Source organism: Carcharhinus amblyrhynchos, chromosome 1 (genome assembly GCF_965287045.1).
Source record: "Carcharhinus amblyrhynchos chromosome 1, sCarAmb.v2.hapA, whole genome shotgun sequence".
Lineage (NCBI taxonomy): Eukaryota > Metazoa > Chordata > Chondrichthyes > Carcharhiniformes > Carcharhinidae > Carcharhinus > Carcharhinus amblyrhynchos.
Window position 1 is genome coordinate 48,076,682 of NC_137324.1, and position 18,746 is coordinate 48,095,427.

At 43.1% G+C, this 18,746-nt stretch overlaps 1 protein-coding gene across 2 annotated transcripts in view; it reads left to right on the forward strand.

Moving 5' to 3' along the window:
• LOC145362534 (A disintegrin and metalloproteinase with thrombospondin motifs 12-like) overlaps nucleotides 1–18,746 on the forward strand; it is a 510,217-nt gene that overhangs the window by 421,366 nt on the left and 70,105 nt on the right. For both annotated transcript variants that reach the window (XM_080218577.1, XM_080218596.1), the window contains exons 16-18: nucleotides 672–813; nucleotides 8,810–8,936; nucleotides 17,127–17,337. In XM_080218577.1, the coding sequence (XP_080074703.1) occupies nucleotides 672–813; nucleotides 8,810–8,936; nucleotides 17,127–17,337 (480 nt within the window). The remainder of the gene's footprint in view (nucleotides 1–671; nucleotides 814–8,809; nucleotides 8,937–17,126; nucleotides 17,338–18,746) is intronic.

Here is an 18,746-nt window from a genome sequence, read left to right on the forward strand (position 1 = left end):
GACAATTCTGGTCACCCTGCTATAAGAAGGATGTTATATCGGGACTAGAAGTTTTGAATTACAAAGAGAAGCTGGATAGGCTGGGACATTTTTCTCTGAAGCGTAGGAGAGTGCAGGATGGCCTGATAGAGATTTATAAAATCACAAGGGGCGTAGACTAGGTGAATAGCCAAGGTCTTTTCCCTAGGGTAGGGGAGTCCAAAACTAGAGGGCATAGGTTTATGCCCTGATGAGGGAAAGATTTAAAAGGGATCTGAGAGGCAATTTTTTCACACAGAGGGTGGTGCGTGTATGGAATGAGATGCCAGAGGAGGTGTAAAGGTGGGTACAGTTACAACATTTAAAAGACATTTGGATAGATACATGGACAGGAAAGGTTTAACAGGCAAAATGGAGGCAAATGGGACAAGTTCAGTTTAGGAAACCCGGTCAGCATGAACGAGTTGAGGCGAAGGGCTTGTTTCCATGCTGTATATCTCGATGACTCTACGTCTCAGTCAAACTGAATTTTCTACTTCAGATAATCCTGAATAGAACTGAGTCCGGTCTAGTTCAGAAATGATTCTGGAGCATATCCATACACCAGCAGACTAGCTGTTGATAGGGATGATTGCTTTCTTTCCGAAATGCTTGGCTTACAATTCTTTTAACAATAAATCTGTAACTTACAGCTGTTGTTCCAAGAAACAAACCCTGGAATACGATATGAGTATACCATCAAGAAAGACACAGAGAAAGAGAACACAATAGGGCAGCCAGAGTTCTTCTGGAAATTTGGAGCTTGGACTGATTGTAGTGCTCCATGTGGAACAGGTAATGTAGCTACAAATGGTGCCTTGGTATGAATTGGAAAACAGTATTTCTTCCTTACATAACCGAGCACTCTTCAACACATTATTTCTCTGAATGTTATGAAGCTTGTTATGAATGTTATGAAGCTTATGAAGCTTGTTGTAACAATTGTATTTCCCTCACACCATCCTTCATTTTATTTATTTAGTCATGCAACGTGGGTGTCATTGGCTAGGGCACAATGCCCATCCCTAATTGTCCTTTGAGAAGGTGATACTGGTAGCTGCCTTCTTGAGCTACTGCAGTCTGTGTTGTACAGGAATACCCACAGTGCTATTTGGAGGGAGTTCCAGGATTTTGCCCCAGCAGCAATGAAGGAACAGCCGTACATAGTTTAATATCAGGATAGTTTGTAGCTTGGAGTGGGAATCACTCGGAGGCTAGCAAATATTTGGAATTCTGTACCCAGGGAGCTGTGGAGCTCAGTCATTGATTTTTCAAGAAGGCAGATGGTAGATTTCTAAGTATTAAAGTTATCAACATAATGGGGATAGTGCATGGAAATGGCATTAAGGTAGAAGATCAGCCATGATCTAGTTAAATGGCTTGAGGGACCAAATGGCCTGCTTACTACTCCTATTTCCTATGTTTCTATGATCCTAAAATTTGATTCAAAATGGCCCAGCTCTGCTTTTGAAATGATGCCTCTTGCTCTGTGCTCTACCAGCAAGAATAATTTCTCTGTATGCATCTTTTCAAATCCCTTTATAAGTTTAGACATTCTTCTGAGCTCAAAGAAATACAAAGCAAGTCTAACGTGAATTGGCAGTGAATTCCATTAAGACCCGATTCTGGCAATTCCTTTCCCACACCAGTATAACTTTAAAAGGTTCAATGCATAATATTCAACATTGGTTTCCAGTTTGACTCTGAACAAGACTTTGAAAAACTGAAACATTGGATCCTCATTTTTGAATTTCACCACCCCCTCTCCCTCTGGAAATGAAGGCCATCATTTCATTAGACTTTTAGGCCAGAATTTTCATTCCCGTACTGGAAGTGCTGTGTCAGGAGAATTTTTGACTCCGCAAACCCAACTCAGGAAGAAGTGCTACAGAAGTTTGGAATTTTGTCCTGGGGACACCCCAAACCAGGTTAAAGTCCAACAGGTTTATTTGGTGGCACAAGTTTTCGGAGCACTGCCCCTTCATCAGGTGAGTGGCAGTTGTGTTCACAAACATGGCATATATAGACAAACTCAATTTACAAGATATCTTGTAAATTGAGTTATCTTGTAAATTGAGTTTGTGTCTATATATGCCCTGTTTGTAAACACAACTCCCACTCATCGGATGAAGGGGCAGTGCTCTGAAATTTTGTGCTTACAAATAAACCTGTTGGACTTTAACCTGATGTTGTGAGACTTCTTACTGTGCTTACCCGAGTCCAATGCCAGCATCACCACATGCCGACATGCCAAACAGCAAATCATTCCCTTGGAGCTGCAGTGAGGTGCTTAGATGTTAAAGTGGGGCTTATACACACAATCCTCTCACTCAAATATATGAACGGGACAGCTGAGCCAAAGCTGGTGACATACATTTCAACCACAGATCACAGGATTAACAGGTACTGCAGGTACTGATAAGGAGGAACACCCAACTTGTACAGCAGATTTAAAGTAAAGAACAGGTAATTCTGTGACAGCATAGGCGGTTCAATGTGCAGGACCAAGATGAGGAGAACACTTTTTACTCAGGGGGTTGCAAATCTTTGGAATTCTCTACCCAAAAGAGCTTTGGAAGCTCAATGAGTGAAGCAGAGATTGACAAATTTCTAAATGCCAATGACATAAACAAGGATTGTGTGGGGGAAAGGCATTGAATTGGACAATCAGTCATGAACATATTGAATGGCAGAGTAGGATCAATGGGCTAAAAGGCCTACTCCTGCATGTATGTTCCCATAAATAGATCGATAGACATGATCTTCCCCAGATTTCAGCCATTTTTCATATCAAAGACTTGAGTTGGACACGCAATTTTCAGCATCATCAAACCAGATTGGCCATATCAGTTTAACCACTTGACCAATTTATTTTATTCACCACTTATCCTACATACGATAGAAGATTATTATTAAACTTTGTTTTATGTGTTCAGAAACTCAATCAGTTTAGAAACCATGTAGACTGGAAAAGGTAGTCTGCTTCATAGCATGCTGTGGGTGCATTTATGATAGTGTTAATGTTCTGTGATTTCAGAACACACATCTTGGCTTCACTTCCCTTCCCATGGCCTGACTTAATCCATTCCCTTATTTGGCATGATTTAATATAATTATTGGCAGTACGCTGTAGTTTCCAGAGTAACTTTAAACTTGGAGTTTAATTACATTATTAAACATTGTGGGACTTGGCGTTCTCTATTTTGCAAATATATAATTTGAATTATGGCATTTATAAATCAGTTGAAGCTTGTATAACATGCAATGGTATTGTAGCATGGCAGCTAACTTTCTGACTCACTCTTAAACCTGAAGATTCAAACTCTCGCAAAGAAAAAGATTTATTCCAAGGACTGTCCGCAGAATCACAGAATATTACAGTGCAGAAGAGATCCTTCAGCCCATTGAGTGTGCACTGACGCATGAAAGGTCGTGACCTGCCCACCTAATCCCACTAACCAGCGCTCGGCCCATAGCCTGGCATGTCCATAGAAGGTATTTCAGAGAGTCAAAGGCATTATGACTTGGAGGAAGGCTATTCAGCCCACTGAGCCTGCGCTGGCTCTCTGCAGGGCAATCCAGTCAGTAACATTTTCCTACTCAATCCTCGAAGCCCTGTAAGTTTATTACTCCCAATTTCCTTTTCAAATCATCAAACATCTCAGCTTCTGGCACCCTCACAGGCAGCAAGTTCTAGGTCACATAGAATGTGACTTCCTTAATACAATCCAGCACCTTTTTGCTATTTCCATATGCTTGCATCCACACCACTCCCAGTTTAGCTTAAACATTCCATGTTTGGATAGTCACAAATCATGCCAATGACTCATATCAGCCAAATCCCTTTTCATCTTTTTACTGTGGTAGTTTCTGATACACTGAGCTCAAATTTTGCACTTCTGGACTAAAAAGGCATATGAAGGAGTGTGGGAGATGCCACATTAATATTCTTTGGCTCACAACTCAACAAGTAAAATGAGCATTCATTGCAAGATCTGATAGAAATACGATGTTTGGAAGCTACTTTTCACTAAGCTCTGAGTGGATAATAAGATCACTATTAGACTTGGTGTTTCCAATTCTATCACAGTATATATCATTCTGAATCATTTGGTGCTCATATGTCAAACTAAGTGCTTTTAAGTTGACAATGCACATTTCAACCCACATGTCAGTCTCTGAGTATCTTAACAAAAATGTGATAACGTTGACCAATGGCTTTCTTCTAGGTCATAATGGCTCTGACTCTCTGAAATACCTTCTATGGACGTGCCAGGCTATGGGCCAAGTGCTGGTTAGTGGGATTAGGTGGGCAGGTCATGACCTTTCATGCATCAATGTACACTCAATGGGCCGAAGGAACTCTTCTGCACTGTAGTATTCTGTGATTTGTGGACAGTCCTTAGAATAAATCTTTTTCTTTGTGAGAGTTTGAATTTTCAGGTTTGAAGGTGGGTCGGAAGGTTAGCTGCCATGCTACACTACCACACAGCGCCAGGGACCCGGGTTCAATTTCCAGCTTGCGTCACTATCTGTATGGAGTTTGCACATCCTCCCCATGTCTGCATGGATTTCCTCCGGGTGCTCCGGTTTCCTCCCACAGGCCAAAGATGTGCAGGTTAGTTGCACTGGCCATGCTAAATTCTCTCTGAATGTGGCAACTAAGGGATTTTCACAGGAACTTCATTGCAGTGTTAATGTAAACTATTTGTGACTAATAAATAAACTTTTTTTTTACTTTTGTAAATTGGAACAGAAACTGATGGTGGAATTTTCCTAAAGTGACAGAAGGTGGGATTTCCCAGCCACGCGCACCTCAAGATCAGAAATTCCCCCAAGGTCAACAAACCTTGAAATGATCCATCAAATTTTCTATCCGGTTCACTACAATTCTTGCAGCGACAGGGCCGGAAAATCTGTCCCAAAGTGTTAGGTTTCAACTGTGAACCAGCGTGTTTCTCCTGAAAACAACAGCCAGGTTTTCTGTCCAGATCTTCCGACACTTGGTCTAAAGAAAAATTAGAGGGGAGTGTTTTGTGCGTCATTCTTGAGGGACGGGGCCCAAAGACACTGGCAAGGCGAGCTCCACAGGGATCAGGATGCTGTTTATAAAAGTGCCCCGATCTCAACATTATAATATATCACCACCTCCCCCCCCACCGCCACCACCAATGGACATCAGAACCCCCCTCCCTGTCCCATCTGTTATTGCCGGCAATCTCCCCCCCCATCCCCCAATCATCACCCAGCCCCTTGGCACTATGCATTGGCCCTGCCTTTTAGCCTTATCCCCTTTGTGATGTCAACTTGGACTGCTCCCTGCAGTGCTAATGTTTTTCCTCTTTCCATTCACAGGTTTTAAGTCGGTCCGTCTTGTTGTCCAACGAGGGCATACACGCGATGGGTCGTACTAGGGCTGCTCTTAGTTGTTCGAGATTGGCCTAGTGCTTCATGTCGTTAGTGTGTGCTTAAACTAGACCAGATGCTGGGCAAGACTACAGCTCAGTGACTATCACTGATTGCTGTGCAGACACATGGATTTGGGCCAGTGTCTGTGGGAGTTTGCGCATTCTCCCCGTGCTTGCGTGGGTTTTCTCCAGGTACTCCGGTTTCCTCCCACACCCCAAAGATGTGCTATTAGGCTGATTGGCAGTAATAAATTGTCCCTAATTTAGTTTCCCTCAATGTGGATGGCTATAAAACAATAGATAAGGGTCATGGGTGGAGGGGGGGACTGGTGGTGTTAAAATGGCAGCGCGGGCTCTTTGGGCCGAAGGGCCTGTTTCCCGGGCTGTTTTTGTTCTTTGTTCTTTGTTCTAACCTGCTAGACTGGCATTGCCGGGGTGGGAGGGTGGGAGGGTGGGGGGGGGGGGGGGGGTGCAGGACACTGGCTCGCCATGTTCCTGACCACCCGGGGGCTACACTGGCCTCTGAACCACTGGCATGGTCACCTTGCCTGCTGCAGAGTAGTGGTGATTCCGACAGAGGAGGGCAATGTCTGATGTCCCCAAAAGGTACGACGTTAAGCTGTTTAGGCATATTTAAATGTATTTAAATTGATGGTAATCTGAATCACACCCTCGCGGGACATGAGACTGATCACATTGACAGCAGGTTACGGGAAAGATCTCATTCTGAGATCTCCCTGCCGCAAATCTTGTTACGGTCCCCTCACGAGATCTACACCCATGTTAACCAGGTCTGGAAAAATCCCAGCCCAAAATACTGGAAATACTCAGTAGGTCTAGTAATATCTGTGTGAGAAACAGGCAGGATTTGAGTTTTGAAGTTGGGTTCCGGATATCGGGATCATTTCTATGTCCAGGTCTCGGCCCCACATGGTATGGACGTGACACACTCAATAGAATTTTGCAGGTTTGGCCAATCAATGCCCAGACAGCACTCACATTCCTGACTTAAAATATTCTGGGTCACCCAAGTCTTCCTCCTCAACGTTGACGTTCTGGCAGCTGTGGCTATTATATTCTCAAAGGCTTTAGAAGTCCTGAGTGGGTGCCTCTATCTTGAAGCACTTTCTTCGTCCCTCACCTGCAGATCATTTCAGAATCAGCCATGATCTTATTGAATGGCGGGGCAGGCTCGAGGGGCTAGATGGTCTACCCCTGCTCCTATTTCTTATGTTCTTATGCATCAGCAGGATAGAGGATAGGCCCCTGACGTTGAGGGGGCAGTGGGAGGTGGTTGCTATCAGAGGCCCACCAGCATTTAAAAAGTGGAGGCAGAGTCTGTGAAACAGGTGAATGTAGGACTTTAAAGCACCTGTGGCACAGTGATTAGCACTGCTGCCCCAGCGCCAGGGATCGGGGTTTGATTCGCAATTTGGGTCACTGTTTGTATGCTGTTTGCACGTTCTCCCCGTGTCTGCATGGGTTTCCTCCGGATGCTCTGGTTTCCTCCCACTGTTTGAAATAGGTGCATTGGCCATGCTAAATTCTTCCTCAATGTACCCAAACAGGCACTGAAGTGTGGTGACTAGGGGATTTTCGTAGTAACTTCATTATAGTGTTAAGGTAAACCTACTTGTGACATTCATAAATAAACTTAATCTTAAAGAAGGCACAAGTCAGGGGTGTGATCGAATACTCTGCACATGCCAGGATGAGTCTAGCTCCAACAATTCGTAACAAAGCAACCCTCCCCAACACCCAACTCAGTTAATGGTTGGGCATTAGGGAGAGTTATAGAACAAAATGATCTAGTTAGGCTCAAAGGACAGTTAAGTGTCAACCACATTGCTGTGGGTCTGCAGTCACTTGTAGGTTACCTGTGGGTAAGGATGGCAGATTTCCTTACCGAAAACACATTAGTGAATCAGATGGGTTTAGTGACGATTGATGATAGTTCTATGGTCACAATTACCAAAGCAATCTTTCAGTTCCATATTTTATTAACTGAATTCAAATTTTGCCAGTTATCATTGCGGGATTTGAACTCATCCCCAAAGCATCAGCCTGAATCTCTAAATTATTAATCCAGCATTGTTACCACTAAACTTTCATCTCCCCAGTAATTGATGCACTATTGCCTTCTCAAGAGAAATGAGGGATAGGCAATAAATATTACTGACATCTACATCTCATCAATAAATAAAGCCATTTTCATGTCTTTCATCCAAGCGTGGGCAGATTAGTGGAATGCAAAACTCACTATTTGTTCTATCCTTCTGATCTTTGAAATACATTTTAGAATCCATAGAATCCCAACAGTGCAAAAGGAGGCCATTCAGCCCATCAAACCTGCACCAACAACAATCCCACCTGGCCATATTCCAGTAATCCCACATGTTTACCCTGCTAGAACCAAGGGACAATTTAACATGCCCAGTCAACTTAACCTGCACGTTTTTGGACTGTGGGGGGAAACCGGAGCATCCAGAGGAAACCCACACAGGTATGGGGAGAATATGCAGACTCCACACAGACAGTCACTCGAGGCCGGAATTGAAGTCCCTGACACTGTGAGGCAGCAGCGCTCATCACTATGCCACCGTGTCACCCAAATATTAAGAATTTATTTTTCATATTCTGTTGTTACACTGCAATTTTGTCAGACTAGAGTGAGGGATACAGTCATGATCAATTCCTGGAGATGTACCTTTCAATGAAAGGAAGAGTAGGACCTCTAAGGTAGCAATAAGTGGATTTGCACAGGAAGGCAGAGGTCAGAGCGTATGTACGAAATACATACTTTTTAGTCTTTGCAGAGGAAGAAGATACTATCCTCAGGCCTTGGAAAAAAATTCAGTTGCCAATAGATTTAAAACGTAAAAGGAGGAAGTATTGGATATGTCATCTATACTTAAACTGACAAGGGACTAGATGAGATACATCCAAGGATATTGAGAGAAGTGCGAGTGGCCATAATCTTTCAGTCTTCCTTAAACTCAGATATGTTGCCAGAGGACTGGAGAATTGCAAATCTCACACCCTTCTTCAAAAATTGGTATAAAGATAACCCTTGAGAGGAGGATGAGCCACCTACTTGAACCATGCAGTCCATGGAGTGCACATACATCAACAGTGTTGATATCAAGGAAAATTGACAGAGAGGGTGGAGGAACAGCAATATAGTTCCAAGTTAAGATGCTGTGTGGCTTGGAGGGGAACTTGCAGGCGGTGGTGTTCCCATGAGTCTGCTTCCCCTGTCCTTTTGGCCGGAAGAGGCTGTGTGTTTGAAAGGTGCTGTCAAAGGAGCATTGTTGAGTTGCTGCAGTGCATCATGCAGCTGATACATACTGCTTTTAATACCAATTTTATTATTGCTACCTCAGGAGTTCAGCGCCAGATCGTTCGATGTGTGGAGAAAACCCCCAGAGTAGTTGAAGACAGGTTTTGTGATGCAAGAACACGACCTGATGACAGGCAACAGAAATGCAATGAACAGGATTGCCCTGCCAGGTAATATTATATTTCCTTGCTAATTGCACATAAGAACATAAGAACATAAGAAATAGGAGCAGGAGTAGGCCATCTAGCCCTTCGAGCCTGCCCTGCCATTCAATAAGATCATGGCTGATCTGTCATGGCTCAGTTCCACATTCCCGCCCTCTCCCCATAACCCTTAATCCCCTCTCTTATCAAAAACCCATCAACCCGCGTCTTAAAAATATTTAGCGAGGCAGCCTCCACCACTTCAACGGGCAGAGAATTCCAGAGATTCACCACCCTTTGAGTGAAGAAGTTCCTCCTCAACTCTGTTCTAAACCGCCCCCCCTTTATCTTGAGGCTGTGCCCCCTAGTCCTATTATCCTTTCTGAGCGGGAAGAGTCTCTCCACCTCTATCCTATCCATCCCATTCATCATCTTATACGTGCAGAACATGCAGAACATCTAACTGTATACCCTCCACAGACATAAAAACATAAAAAATGGCATCATTTGGCCCTTCGACCCTGCTCCTCCATTCATTAAAATCATGGCTGATCATTCAACTCAATGGCTTAACCCTGCTTTATCCCCATAATCTTTGAAATCATTCATCCCAAGTGCTATATCCAGCCACCTCTTGAATACATTCAATGTTTTGGCATCAACTACTTCCTGTGGTAATGAATTCCACAGGCTCACCACTTTTTGGGGGAGGAAATGTCTCCTCACCTCCATCCTAAATGGTGTACCCTGAATTCTCAGACTGTGACCTCTGGTTCTGGACTCCCCCACCATTGGGAACATCCTCCCTGCATCTACCCTGTCTAGTCCTGTTAGAATTTTATAAGTCTTTATGAGATCCCCCCATTATTTGTCTGAACTCCAGTGAAGACCATCTTAACCTAGTCAATCTCTCCTCATATGTCTGTCCCACCATCCCTTGAATGAGCCTGGTAAAGCTTCGCTGCACTGTCTCAAGAGCAAGACCATCCTTCCTCAGAAAAGGAGACCAAAACTGCACACAGCACTCTAGGTGTGGCCTCACCAAGGTCCTGTATAATTGCAGTAGCACATCCCTCGTCCTGTACTCGAAACCTCTCGCAATAAAGGCCAACATGCCACTTGCCTTCTTTACCACCCGGTGCACCTGCATGCTTACCTTCAGTGACTGGTGCACAAGGACACCCAGGTCCTGCTGCACATTCCCCCCTCCCAATTTACAGCCATTCAGGTAGTGATCTGCTTTCTTGTTTTTGCTTTCAAAGTGAATAACCTCACATTTATACAAATATACAAGACTCATTTGTTAAGCCTTAAAATGTACCACAAACATGAAATACTATAATTTTCCGCTGTGTATTCAATGGTTTAGTGGTGAATTTAAGGCAAAATAATCATCAGGAACCCTGATTTGGCTAACAAATTGTTTTTGTGCTGATTTCCATCTTTCAACCTTGCATCCATCAAATGCCAAAAGTATCTCCTCGTATTTTGATGCGGCTTTAACAATAGAATTAATGTCATCCATTGTATTGATAGTACCACCATTGTTAAACTGCTGGATGTACAGACAGCGCAATGTGCACATGATTGCAGGTTTTCTTTTCAGTGTCCCTCTAAAAGCTCCTGCAGCAATGAACAATTTAGGACCTTGCCCATCCCAAACAGCAGGTTCTCCAATATACGCAGCAACAATTTTGGAGCTTGTTAAATATTCAAATTAACCTGCCCCTGAGAAACCCGACAGTAATTATAGCTGGAAAGTCGGGGAGCCTCCAATTCCCATCCTTTCTGGCACAGGGAGAAAAATTCCAACTAAAAAGAGCATAAGAACTAGGAGAAGGTGTAGGCATCTGGCTCTTCGAGTCTGCTCCACCATTCAGTAAGATCATAAGAACATAAGAACATAAGAAATAGGAGCAGGAGTAGGCCATCTAGCCCTTCGAGCCTGCCCCGCCATTCAATAAGATCATGGCTGATCTGTCGTGGCTCAGTTCCACTTTCCCGCCCTCTCCCCATAACCCTTAATCCCCTCTCTTATCAAGAACCCATCAACCTGCTTCTTAAAAATATTTAGCGAGGCAGCCTCCACCACTTCAACGGGCAGAGAATTCCAGAGATTCACCACCCTTTGAGTGAAGAAGTTCCTCCTCAACTCCGTTCTAAACCGCCTCCCCTTTATCTTGAGGCTGTGCCCCCTAGTCCTACTGTCTTTTTTGAGCGGGAAGAGTCTCTCCACCTCTATCCTATCCATCCCATTCATCGTGGTTGATCTTTTTTGTGGACTCAGCTCCACTTATCTGCCTGCTCACCATAACCCTAAATTCCTTTACTGTTCAAAAATCTGTTTATCTTTGCCTTAAAAACATTCAAAAAGGTAGCCTCAACTGCTTCACTGGACATAGACTTTCATAGATTCACAACCCTTTCGGTGAAGAAGTTCCTCCTCAACTCAGTCCTAAATCTGCTCCTTCTTATTTCACCCGCCAGTGGAAACAATTTCCCCTGCTTCTATCTTGTCTATTCCCTTCATAATTTTATATGTTTCTATAAAATATCCTCCTCATTCTTCTAAATTCCAATGAGTATAGTCCCTCCTCATATGCTAATCCTCTCAAGTGCAGAATCAATCTGGTGAATCTCCTCTGCATCCCCTCCAGTGCCAATAATACCCTTTATGTTCCTGACTAAAATTCTTTCTTGTGTCAACAGGTGTTAACAAATATATTTAATTTCTGATTTTTGCTTTTCAGTTTAGCTAACAAATTCTTGTTAACAGTTGCTCCTAAATATGGCACTCAGTTTCTTTATTGCTATGTTATTTAATTGAAAACTTTTCCATTTACTGATTTTAAATAATCTTGCCTTTCCTTGCTTGGCTATCTTCAACTACAAATCAGTACATCGGACAGTTGAACCAAAATCAGAAGAAATAAAAGCAGAAAATTCTGGAAATACTCAGCAAGTCTGGCAACATCTGAGGAGGGAGAAATTTGAGTTAACTTTTGGGAATATAGGAACAGCGGAGCAGGAATAGGCCATTTGGACATTAGAGCCTCCTCCAAAAGATCATGGCGGATGTGGTTACGGCCTCTCCACTTTCCTGTCTGCCCTCCCTATTAATGCTTGACTCGCTTGTCGAACAGAAAACTTCTAATCCAACCTTGAATCAATTTAAATTAATTGAATTAAAACAGTAACAAAATTCATGGATACATATATTGGTATTTTGCTTTATCAAAAGTTTATCAGTACATAACATTTTATGTGGCAAATATGGCTGTTCAAACATTGACTAGGGTAAAGAGCACAGGGAGAGCAGAAAAATGGGCAGGTTCTGGGAACACTAAATTGAGAGAGGTGGTGATCAGGGCATCAGCATAGATATGGGGCAGATTATTAGGCTCCCCAGTTGGTGGGTTTCTAGGCACAGGGCTTGGATGAGGAGGGGGGTTGCAGTGGGATGCAGTGGTGGAAGGGCACAGTGAGCCTAAAGTTTGTTGGATTAGCTTCCTGCTGGATTCCCACTGTCCCGAGCCTCTCCTCAACTTTATTGTTGGACAGTTGAGGCCTTGGTCAATGAACCTTCCCACCTTTTACCCTCCACCCTCTCTGCCAACACCCCAACACTGCAATTATACATGGCCTTGGTGAGGACACACCTAGATCACTGTGTGCAGTTTTGGTCTCCTTTTCTGAGGAAGGATGGTCTTGCTCTTGAGGGAGTGTAACAAAGCTTCACCAGTCCCCTTCTGCCTAACCTCCAGTGCCTCCCCTACTCTAACCTACCTTAAAACTCTCAAAACATACCTTTTCCTGGAATCATGGGACTTAGGCTGCAGGGACTGATTGCCGTCCCGGTCCTGACCACTGCAACTTCTGGCGCTACACAGATTTGAGAGCTGCTGTCTCTCAATGAAGTGTTAAATAGCCATGGGGCAGGCAGTGTCGTTGAGGATGTGTTCCTTGCTGACTCTTCAGGTGGCCATGGATACTAATCCTATGGGCAAATTTTGATGTCTTTCCTGATGGCAGGTTTGGTAGAGTGGGCGAGTGAGTGGCAGGACAGAGCCTTTTCATGACAACACAAATTGAGATCCTTCAGTTGGCAATGGCCACTTAAAGGCCGCATTGCACTGCTGCTGGTAATCACCAAGTGGCACCCATGGAAGGTTGTTAAGAAGGCGTACAGTGTCTTAGCTTTTATTGGTAGAGGGATTGAATTTCGGAGCCGTGAGGTCATGTTACAACTGTATAAAACTCTGGTGCGGCCGCACTTGGAGTATTGTGTACAGTTCTGGTTGCCGCATTATAAGAAGGATGTGGAGGCATTGGAAAGGGTGCAGAGGAGGTTTACCAGGATGTTGCCTGGTATGGTGGGAAGGTCTTATGAGGAAAGGCTGAGGGACTTGAGGTTATTTTCATTGGAGAGAAGAAGGTTACGAGGTGACCTGATTGAGGCATACAAGATGATCAAAGGATTGGATAGGGTGGACAGTGAGAGCCTTTTACCTTGGATGGTGATGGCTAACACAAGGGGACAAAGCTTTAAATTAAGGGGTGGTAATTATAGGACGGATGTCAAAGGTAGGTTCTTTACTCAGAGGGTAGTAAGGGCGTGGAATGCCCTGCCTGCAGCAGTTATGGACTCGCCAACTTTAAGGGCGTTCAAATGGTCTGTGGATAGGCATATGGATAACATTGGAATAGTTTAGGTTAGAGGGTCATTGGATTGCTTCCACTGGTCGGCGCAAAATCGAGGGCCGAAGGGCCTGTACTGTGCTGTAATGTTCTATGTTCTATGGAACTCACCTTGTGGGAAGCCCACAAATCAAAGCCTTGCTGGATTGCTTGTGGATTTCTGAGAGGGGTACCCTCATCCGAGGACACTTGTTACTCAATTATGCAATCCTACATTTAGAAGGAGACCCACTGAGAGCCACACGCCTTTCCTTGCTGTGACAACCCTCCCTTGTGATCCCGACCGTATGGCTTCCACCCCATGGCCCACCTCCCACCATCATTCACCTGTGCCTGGATCCATTCTCAATCCAGAACCTCGGCTGGATGTAGTACTGGTAGCAGCTACTACCACCGGTGCCGCCACTGAGCAGTGAAGACCTGCAACCCTTTTATTGGGGCTGGTAACTCTTGCATGGCGGCCTTTTCCTGGGGAAGGTCCACTGTTTTCTAGTTATTTGTTTGATTGGCACTTAATCAGCAGGACTTCCTGTAAATAGCTGACACTGCGCTTTTCAGTCAAGCATCAAATATTGCCCTGCCAGAAGGAAAAGCAGTAAAATGGGGAAATAAGAACGCTGGTTTGGACTGGTCTTGTATACTTTAAATTGGAACTCTAGTAAAACTGGGAAATAAGAATTCTGGCCAGAACTGTTTTTTTCCCTTGGTTGGAGATGCCACCTATGAACATTCTGCCTATGAGAATAGGAGGGTGAGGCTGGGGTCTAAACTTAGTTAGTTGACTTCAGAGGTCCAGGAATATGGATAGGTAACAGTTGACGCAAACAAGGATAAATTCACTGAGTAGAACAATGGAGGAGCAGCATAAGGGAAGGGTGGTGTAATTGGCAGTGTGAAAGACAGCAGGGAGTTCTGAAAAATGAAAGGGATCAGGGTATAGTGGTTAATGTAAGACAGGAGGTGACTCATAGCTTTGAAAGACCCACTAACAGATGGGATTACGTGAAAGACCAATAGGGAAATTAGGTGGCGGAGAAACTTTTAAACACTCTGAAGAGGAAAGGGAAGCTGGAGATGGGGTTGTGGTGTTTTTTTAGGGCAGAGGGAATGAGAATGGGTCTTTTAGGAGGGATGGTAACAGCCATTAATAAAAAGCTAACTCCTCTGGTACTTCGACTGAGATTGAGTGGACCGCTGTATAAATTCTATCCCACTGTGAGACTAGGGATTGCAAACCACAAATGTGGTTCATTAGAAGAGTTAACAACAGCATAAAGTCAATGCAGGAAATTGATTAAAACGTCTCTGGAATTTTGCAGTGGGCCTCCTGGTCTCTGGCTGTAACTCCAGCAAAGACAAACAGCAGCTCCTGGAGAAATGCCTCAAGTTATTCATTTTCTAAGGCTGAACATTCTACACGGGCCTACTAAAGGCCAAAAAGCTAATGTGTGCTTCCCGATCCATGAGGCTCCACAGCAGCATCAATTCATTATACATACCCTGATGCCTGGACTGTACCATAGAGCTCTCTGACCATATCTGCAGAACATGCCATATACATTTACATTATTCATTTGGCTTAATCAAATGATAAGAGTAGAAACCATAGAGGTTGTAATGGGGAAAAAGGGAGGAGGAGATTAAATTAAAAAGGTCAGCTGCAGGCGTTTGCAAATGGGTCATGGATTGAATGAGAAATAATTAAAGCATTAAATCAAAGGTTGGAGCTAATCGTATGCAAAAGTATTCAGGAGACATTTACATTTGGATCAGGTCTCAATTATTATACTGAACGAAGCTTCCTGCCTGAGAACTTTAGCTGTGAAAATATACAGCATGACAGAGATTAGTTGTTACGTGAAACTGCATTTAAATAGGAAGTCTCTCATCCTGAACCGTGGCATGGTTACAAGATTAGATATAAGTTGATAGAAATATGAAGGAGGAACCCGCCATCCCCCAAAATCCATCTAAATCCCAACACTCACCCCACAACCATCCCCAACACCTCCCAACATAGACAAACCTCCCCTTTCACTCCAGCCTGTGGGCCTGGCATGGGCCTCTCTCACTGTCGGTTAATATCCAGCAGTGGCTGGATGAAGCCTTTAATTAATTGTCCACTTGAGGGCCTCAATTAGTCCACTGCTTTAATGATGATGGGAGAAAGGCTGAGGGAATAAAGTGGTTACCCCTCTGGATTTAATGACCCCCTTGCCTTCAAGTCAAGAGGCAAGATTAAACCCATCCTTGTGTGTCTGATCATTTCTGATCGATATTATCCTGCTACATGTCAAGAACCTTGAATAAAGTAAAGATTTAAGAATTGCATAATATGAAGATTGAAAGAAGTATGAATAAAATAATGTTTGAAGGAGGGGATGAAAGAAGAATTTATTAGACTGCAGCTGTCTGCAGTGGTTTTGGACATGTGAAATAGCAGAGGAAGCAAATATTTATTTAACTGAAATGGGGACTAATAGTGTACAGAAACATATATGTTAAAACTGCAGAAGAGATGAATTCATAGTAGAAACATTAGAATACAGTTCACACCCATGTGCTAAAAACGTGGCTTCTGAGGTGAACACAGTAAGAAGTCTCACAACACCAGGTTTAAGTCCAACCTCTCTGAGGTGAATCATTTAGATAGAAAGAGATCAAAAAGGAAATATGATACATCAGTAGCCAGGTGGCTTTGTACTGGCAGAGGGATAGAAAGGAGAGAAAAATGGAAGCAGTTGGTGAGTCACACCCAGCTGTAAAGAGAAACTCTCTCAGATAGCAGAACTCTAGACTAGAAGCTGATGATTGGAAAACCTCTGAGAAAAACTACACTGAACTGAAGAAAGGTTTTCCGAAACTTCAAGATCATTTGTGGATGGTAACAGTTTGCTGGATTTGGTGTTATACTGTTTGGGATGACTGTTTTGGGATAGGGACATTTCTCAGAATTCAGGGACTTAAATAGATGGCATCAGAGTCAATTCATATGTGTGTGCGTGGCCATTATTGTAGTTAAGTGCACCTTAATTTTGTATTGTGACCTTTCTTGTGTGTTTTTACATGTTAATAATCATTCTTTTCTCTGAATGGCTATAACAAAGCACTGTTTTTCCCTCACTGGTTTGCATATCTTTCCTTGCATTATATCAAATTGAAAGAAACACACTCTTAAGAACCTGCATTCCAAGTTACCTTTCTGTGTTTTGAAATACCCTCATGTCTAACATCAACCAAGTTCTTAACACACAATTGCAGTAAAAAGTTAAATGTTCCAAGCATTTCCCCTGCTAAATAAATATATTTTAAATTGTTTTATCTGGTTGGAAGAATCTGAATGAACAGGCCGTGAACAAAAAGTGATGTTTCAAGCTCTTGTAAATTTTACAAATTCTGAATCCATACAGAATTAATAAAGAATAAGCTTTCTCTTAGCACTGATGAAATAGATGTACGATTGTCTCATAAAGATTTGTTCCATCAAATTCTGGCTTTGATACCTTTTTTCCTTTCCAGGTGGTGGACTGGTGAATGGCAGAAATGTTCAACAACATGTGGTGACACTGGTATTAAGAAACGTACAGTTCTCTGTGTTCGAACGGTGGGAACAGATGAGCAAGCCCTTCCTAGTTCAGAGTGCAATCAACTTCTCAAGCCAAGGACCCAAATGACTTGCAAAAGAGATACGCCTTGTCCCTCAAACTGGACCGTGGGTAATTGGAGTGAAGTAAGGCACACCATTTCTGATATATATTCCATGGGTGGGAATTTCCAAGCCGCCTTGCGGAATTTTTCCTGTTTTTGATTTGATTTAATATTGTAGTTAATGTATTGGGATACAGTAAAAAGGATTGTTTCTTGCGTGCAATGCAGAGGCGACTCACTGTTGGCCACTGGCGGGATTTTCCGGAACCGCCGATGTCGATGGTGTTTTGTGTGGCTCATCTGTCCCATCAGAGGGCTGTCTTCGGCAGAACTGGAAGATCCTGTCAGTGGGATGGGCCAGAAAATTCAGCCCATTGTATGTACCTTCTCTTCAATATAGAATTGAGTCAAATGGCAGTGGAATTGTTTTCTTTCTTGATATAGACTTTTAAATAATATCTCAAAGTGTTTCACTCAAGGAGTTGCCGTTAGCATACAGCTGTTGTGCTGAATAATGAAGCAGTCATTATGCATCAGGAATGTTCCATAAATAGTGGAACTGACAGAGAAGTAGTCAGTGAAGACAACTGTCAGTTAGTCTTCAATGTGGGATCTTCAGTGTCCACTTAAACCAACCAAAAAAGCACCTTAAGTCTTGATTATGTATTCCATCTTACTGACAGAACTTCTAAGAATGTAGAACTCAGAGACCTTTTGATGTGATACTGTGATGCAAGAGTTTGTTGCCTGGGGAATATCAATATAGCTTATAAGCTCAACCCACACGCAGGGTCTTGAATCGGTAATTCTGACGCAGAAGAAAAAGTATTACACCATACGCAGATGTATTGCATTGGTATACATAATATATAATTAAGCAATTACACAGTATGCATACATTTTTTGTGTACAATTGTTAATGCAGCTATGAGCTAGAAGACGGATTAACTTTGAACACTGCAAGCTATTTTGAGAAGGCAAGATAATAGAAGTTTTGAAATGGCAAGCTAACATCTTTTCTCTGGTATTTCTGCCGTGGCAACAGTGAGATTGAGAGCACCCCTTTGAAAATCCTACTGTTAGGCCGCAGTTTTTAGTTTATAAATTACAAGGTAGCTTGATTGGAAGAGTTAACAGTCAGCTGCTTTTAATTTAAAGTTTGGGTTGTTGCCTTTTGAGGAAACATCTCTCTTTTTATTGCAACCAATAAACATCAAAATCATGTAATGACTTTTTTTAAATTGTAAATTTATGGGGGATTCCTCTTGTGTTGGAATAACAATTGTGGACAGTGGGCAGATTATACAGCCCTTTGGCTTTACAATGTACAAAGCCACAGCGCCAGTGACTCACGTTTGACTCTCAGCTTGGGTCACTGCCTTTCTGGAGTCTGTATGTTCTCCCTGTGTCTCTGTGGGGTTTCTTCTGGCTGCTTCAGTTTCCTCCCACAGTCCAAAAGACGTACTGGTTAGGTGTATTGGCCATGCTAAA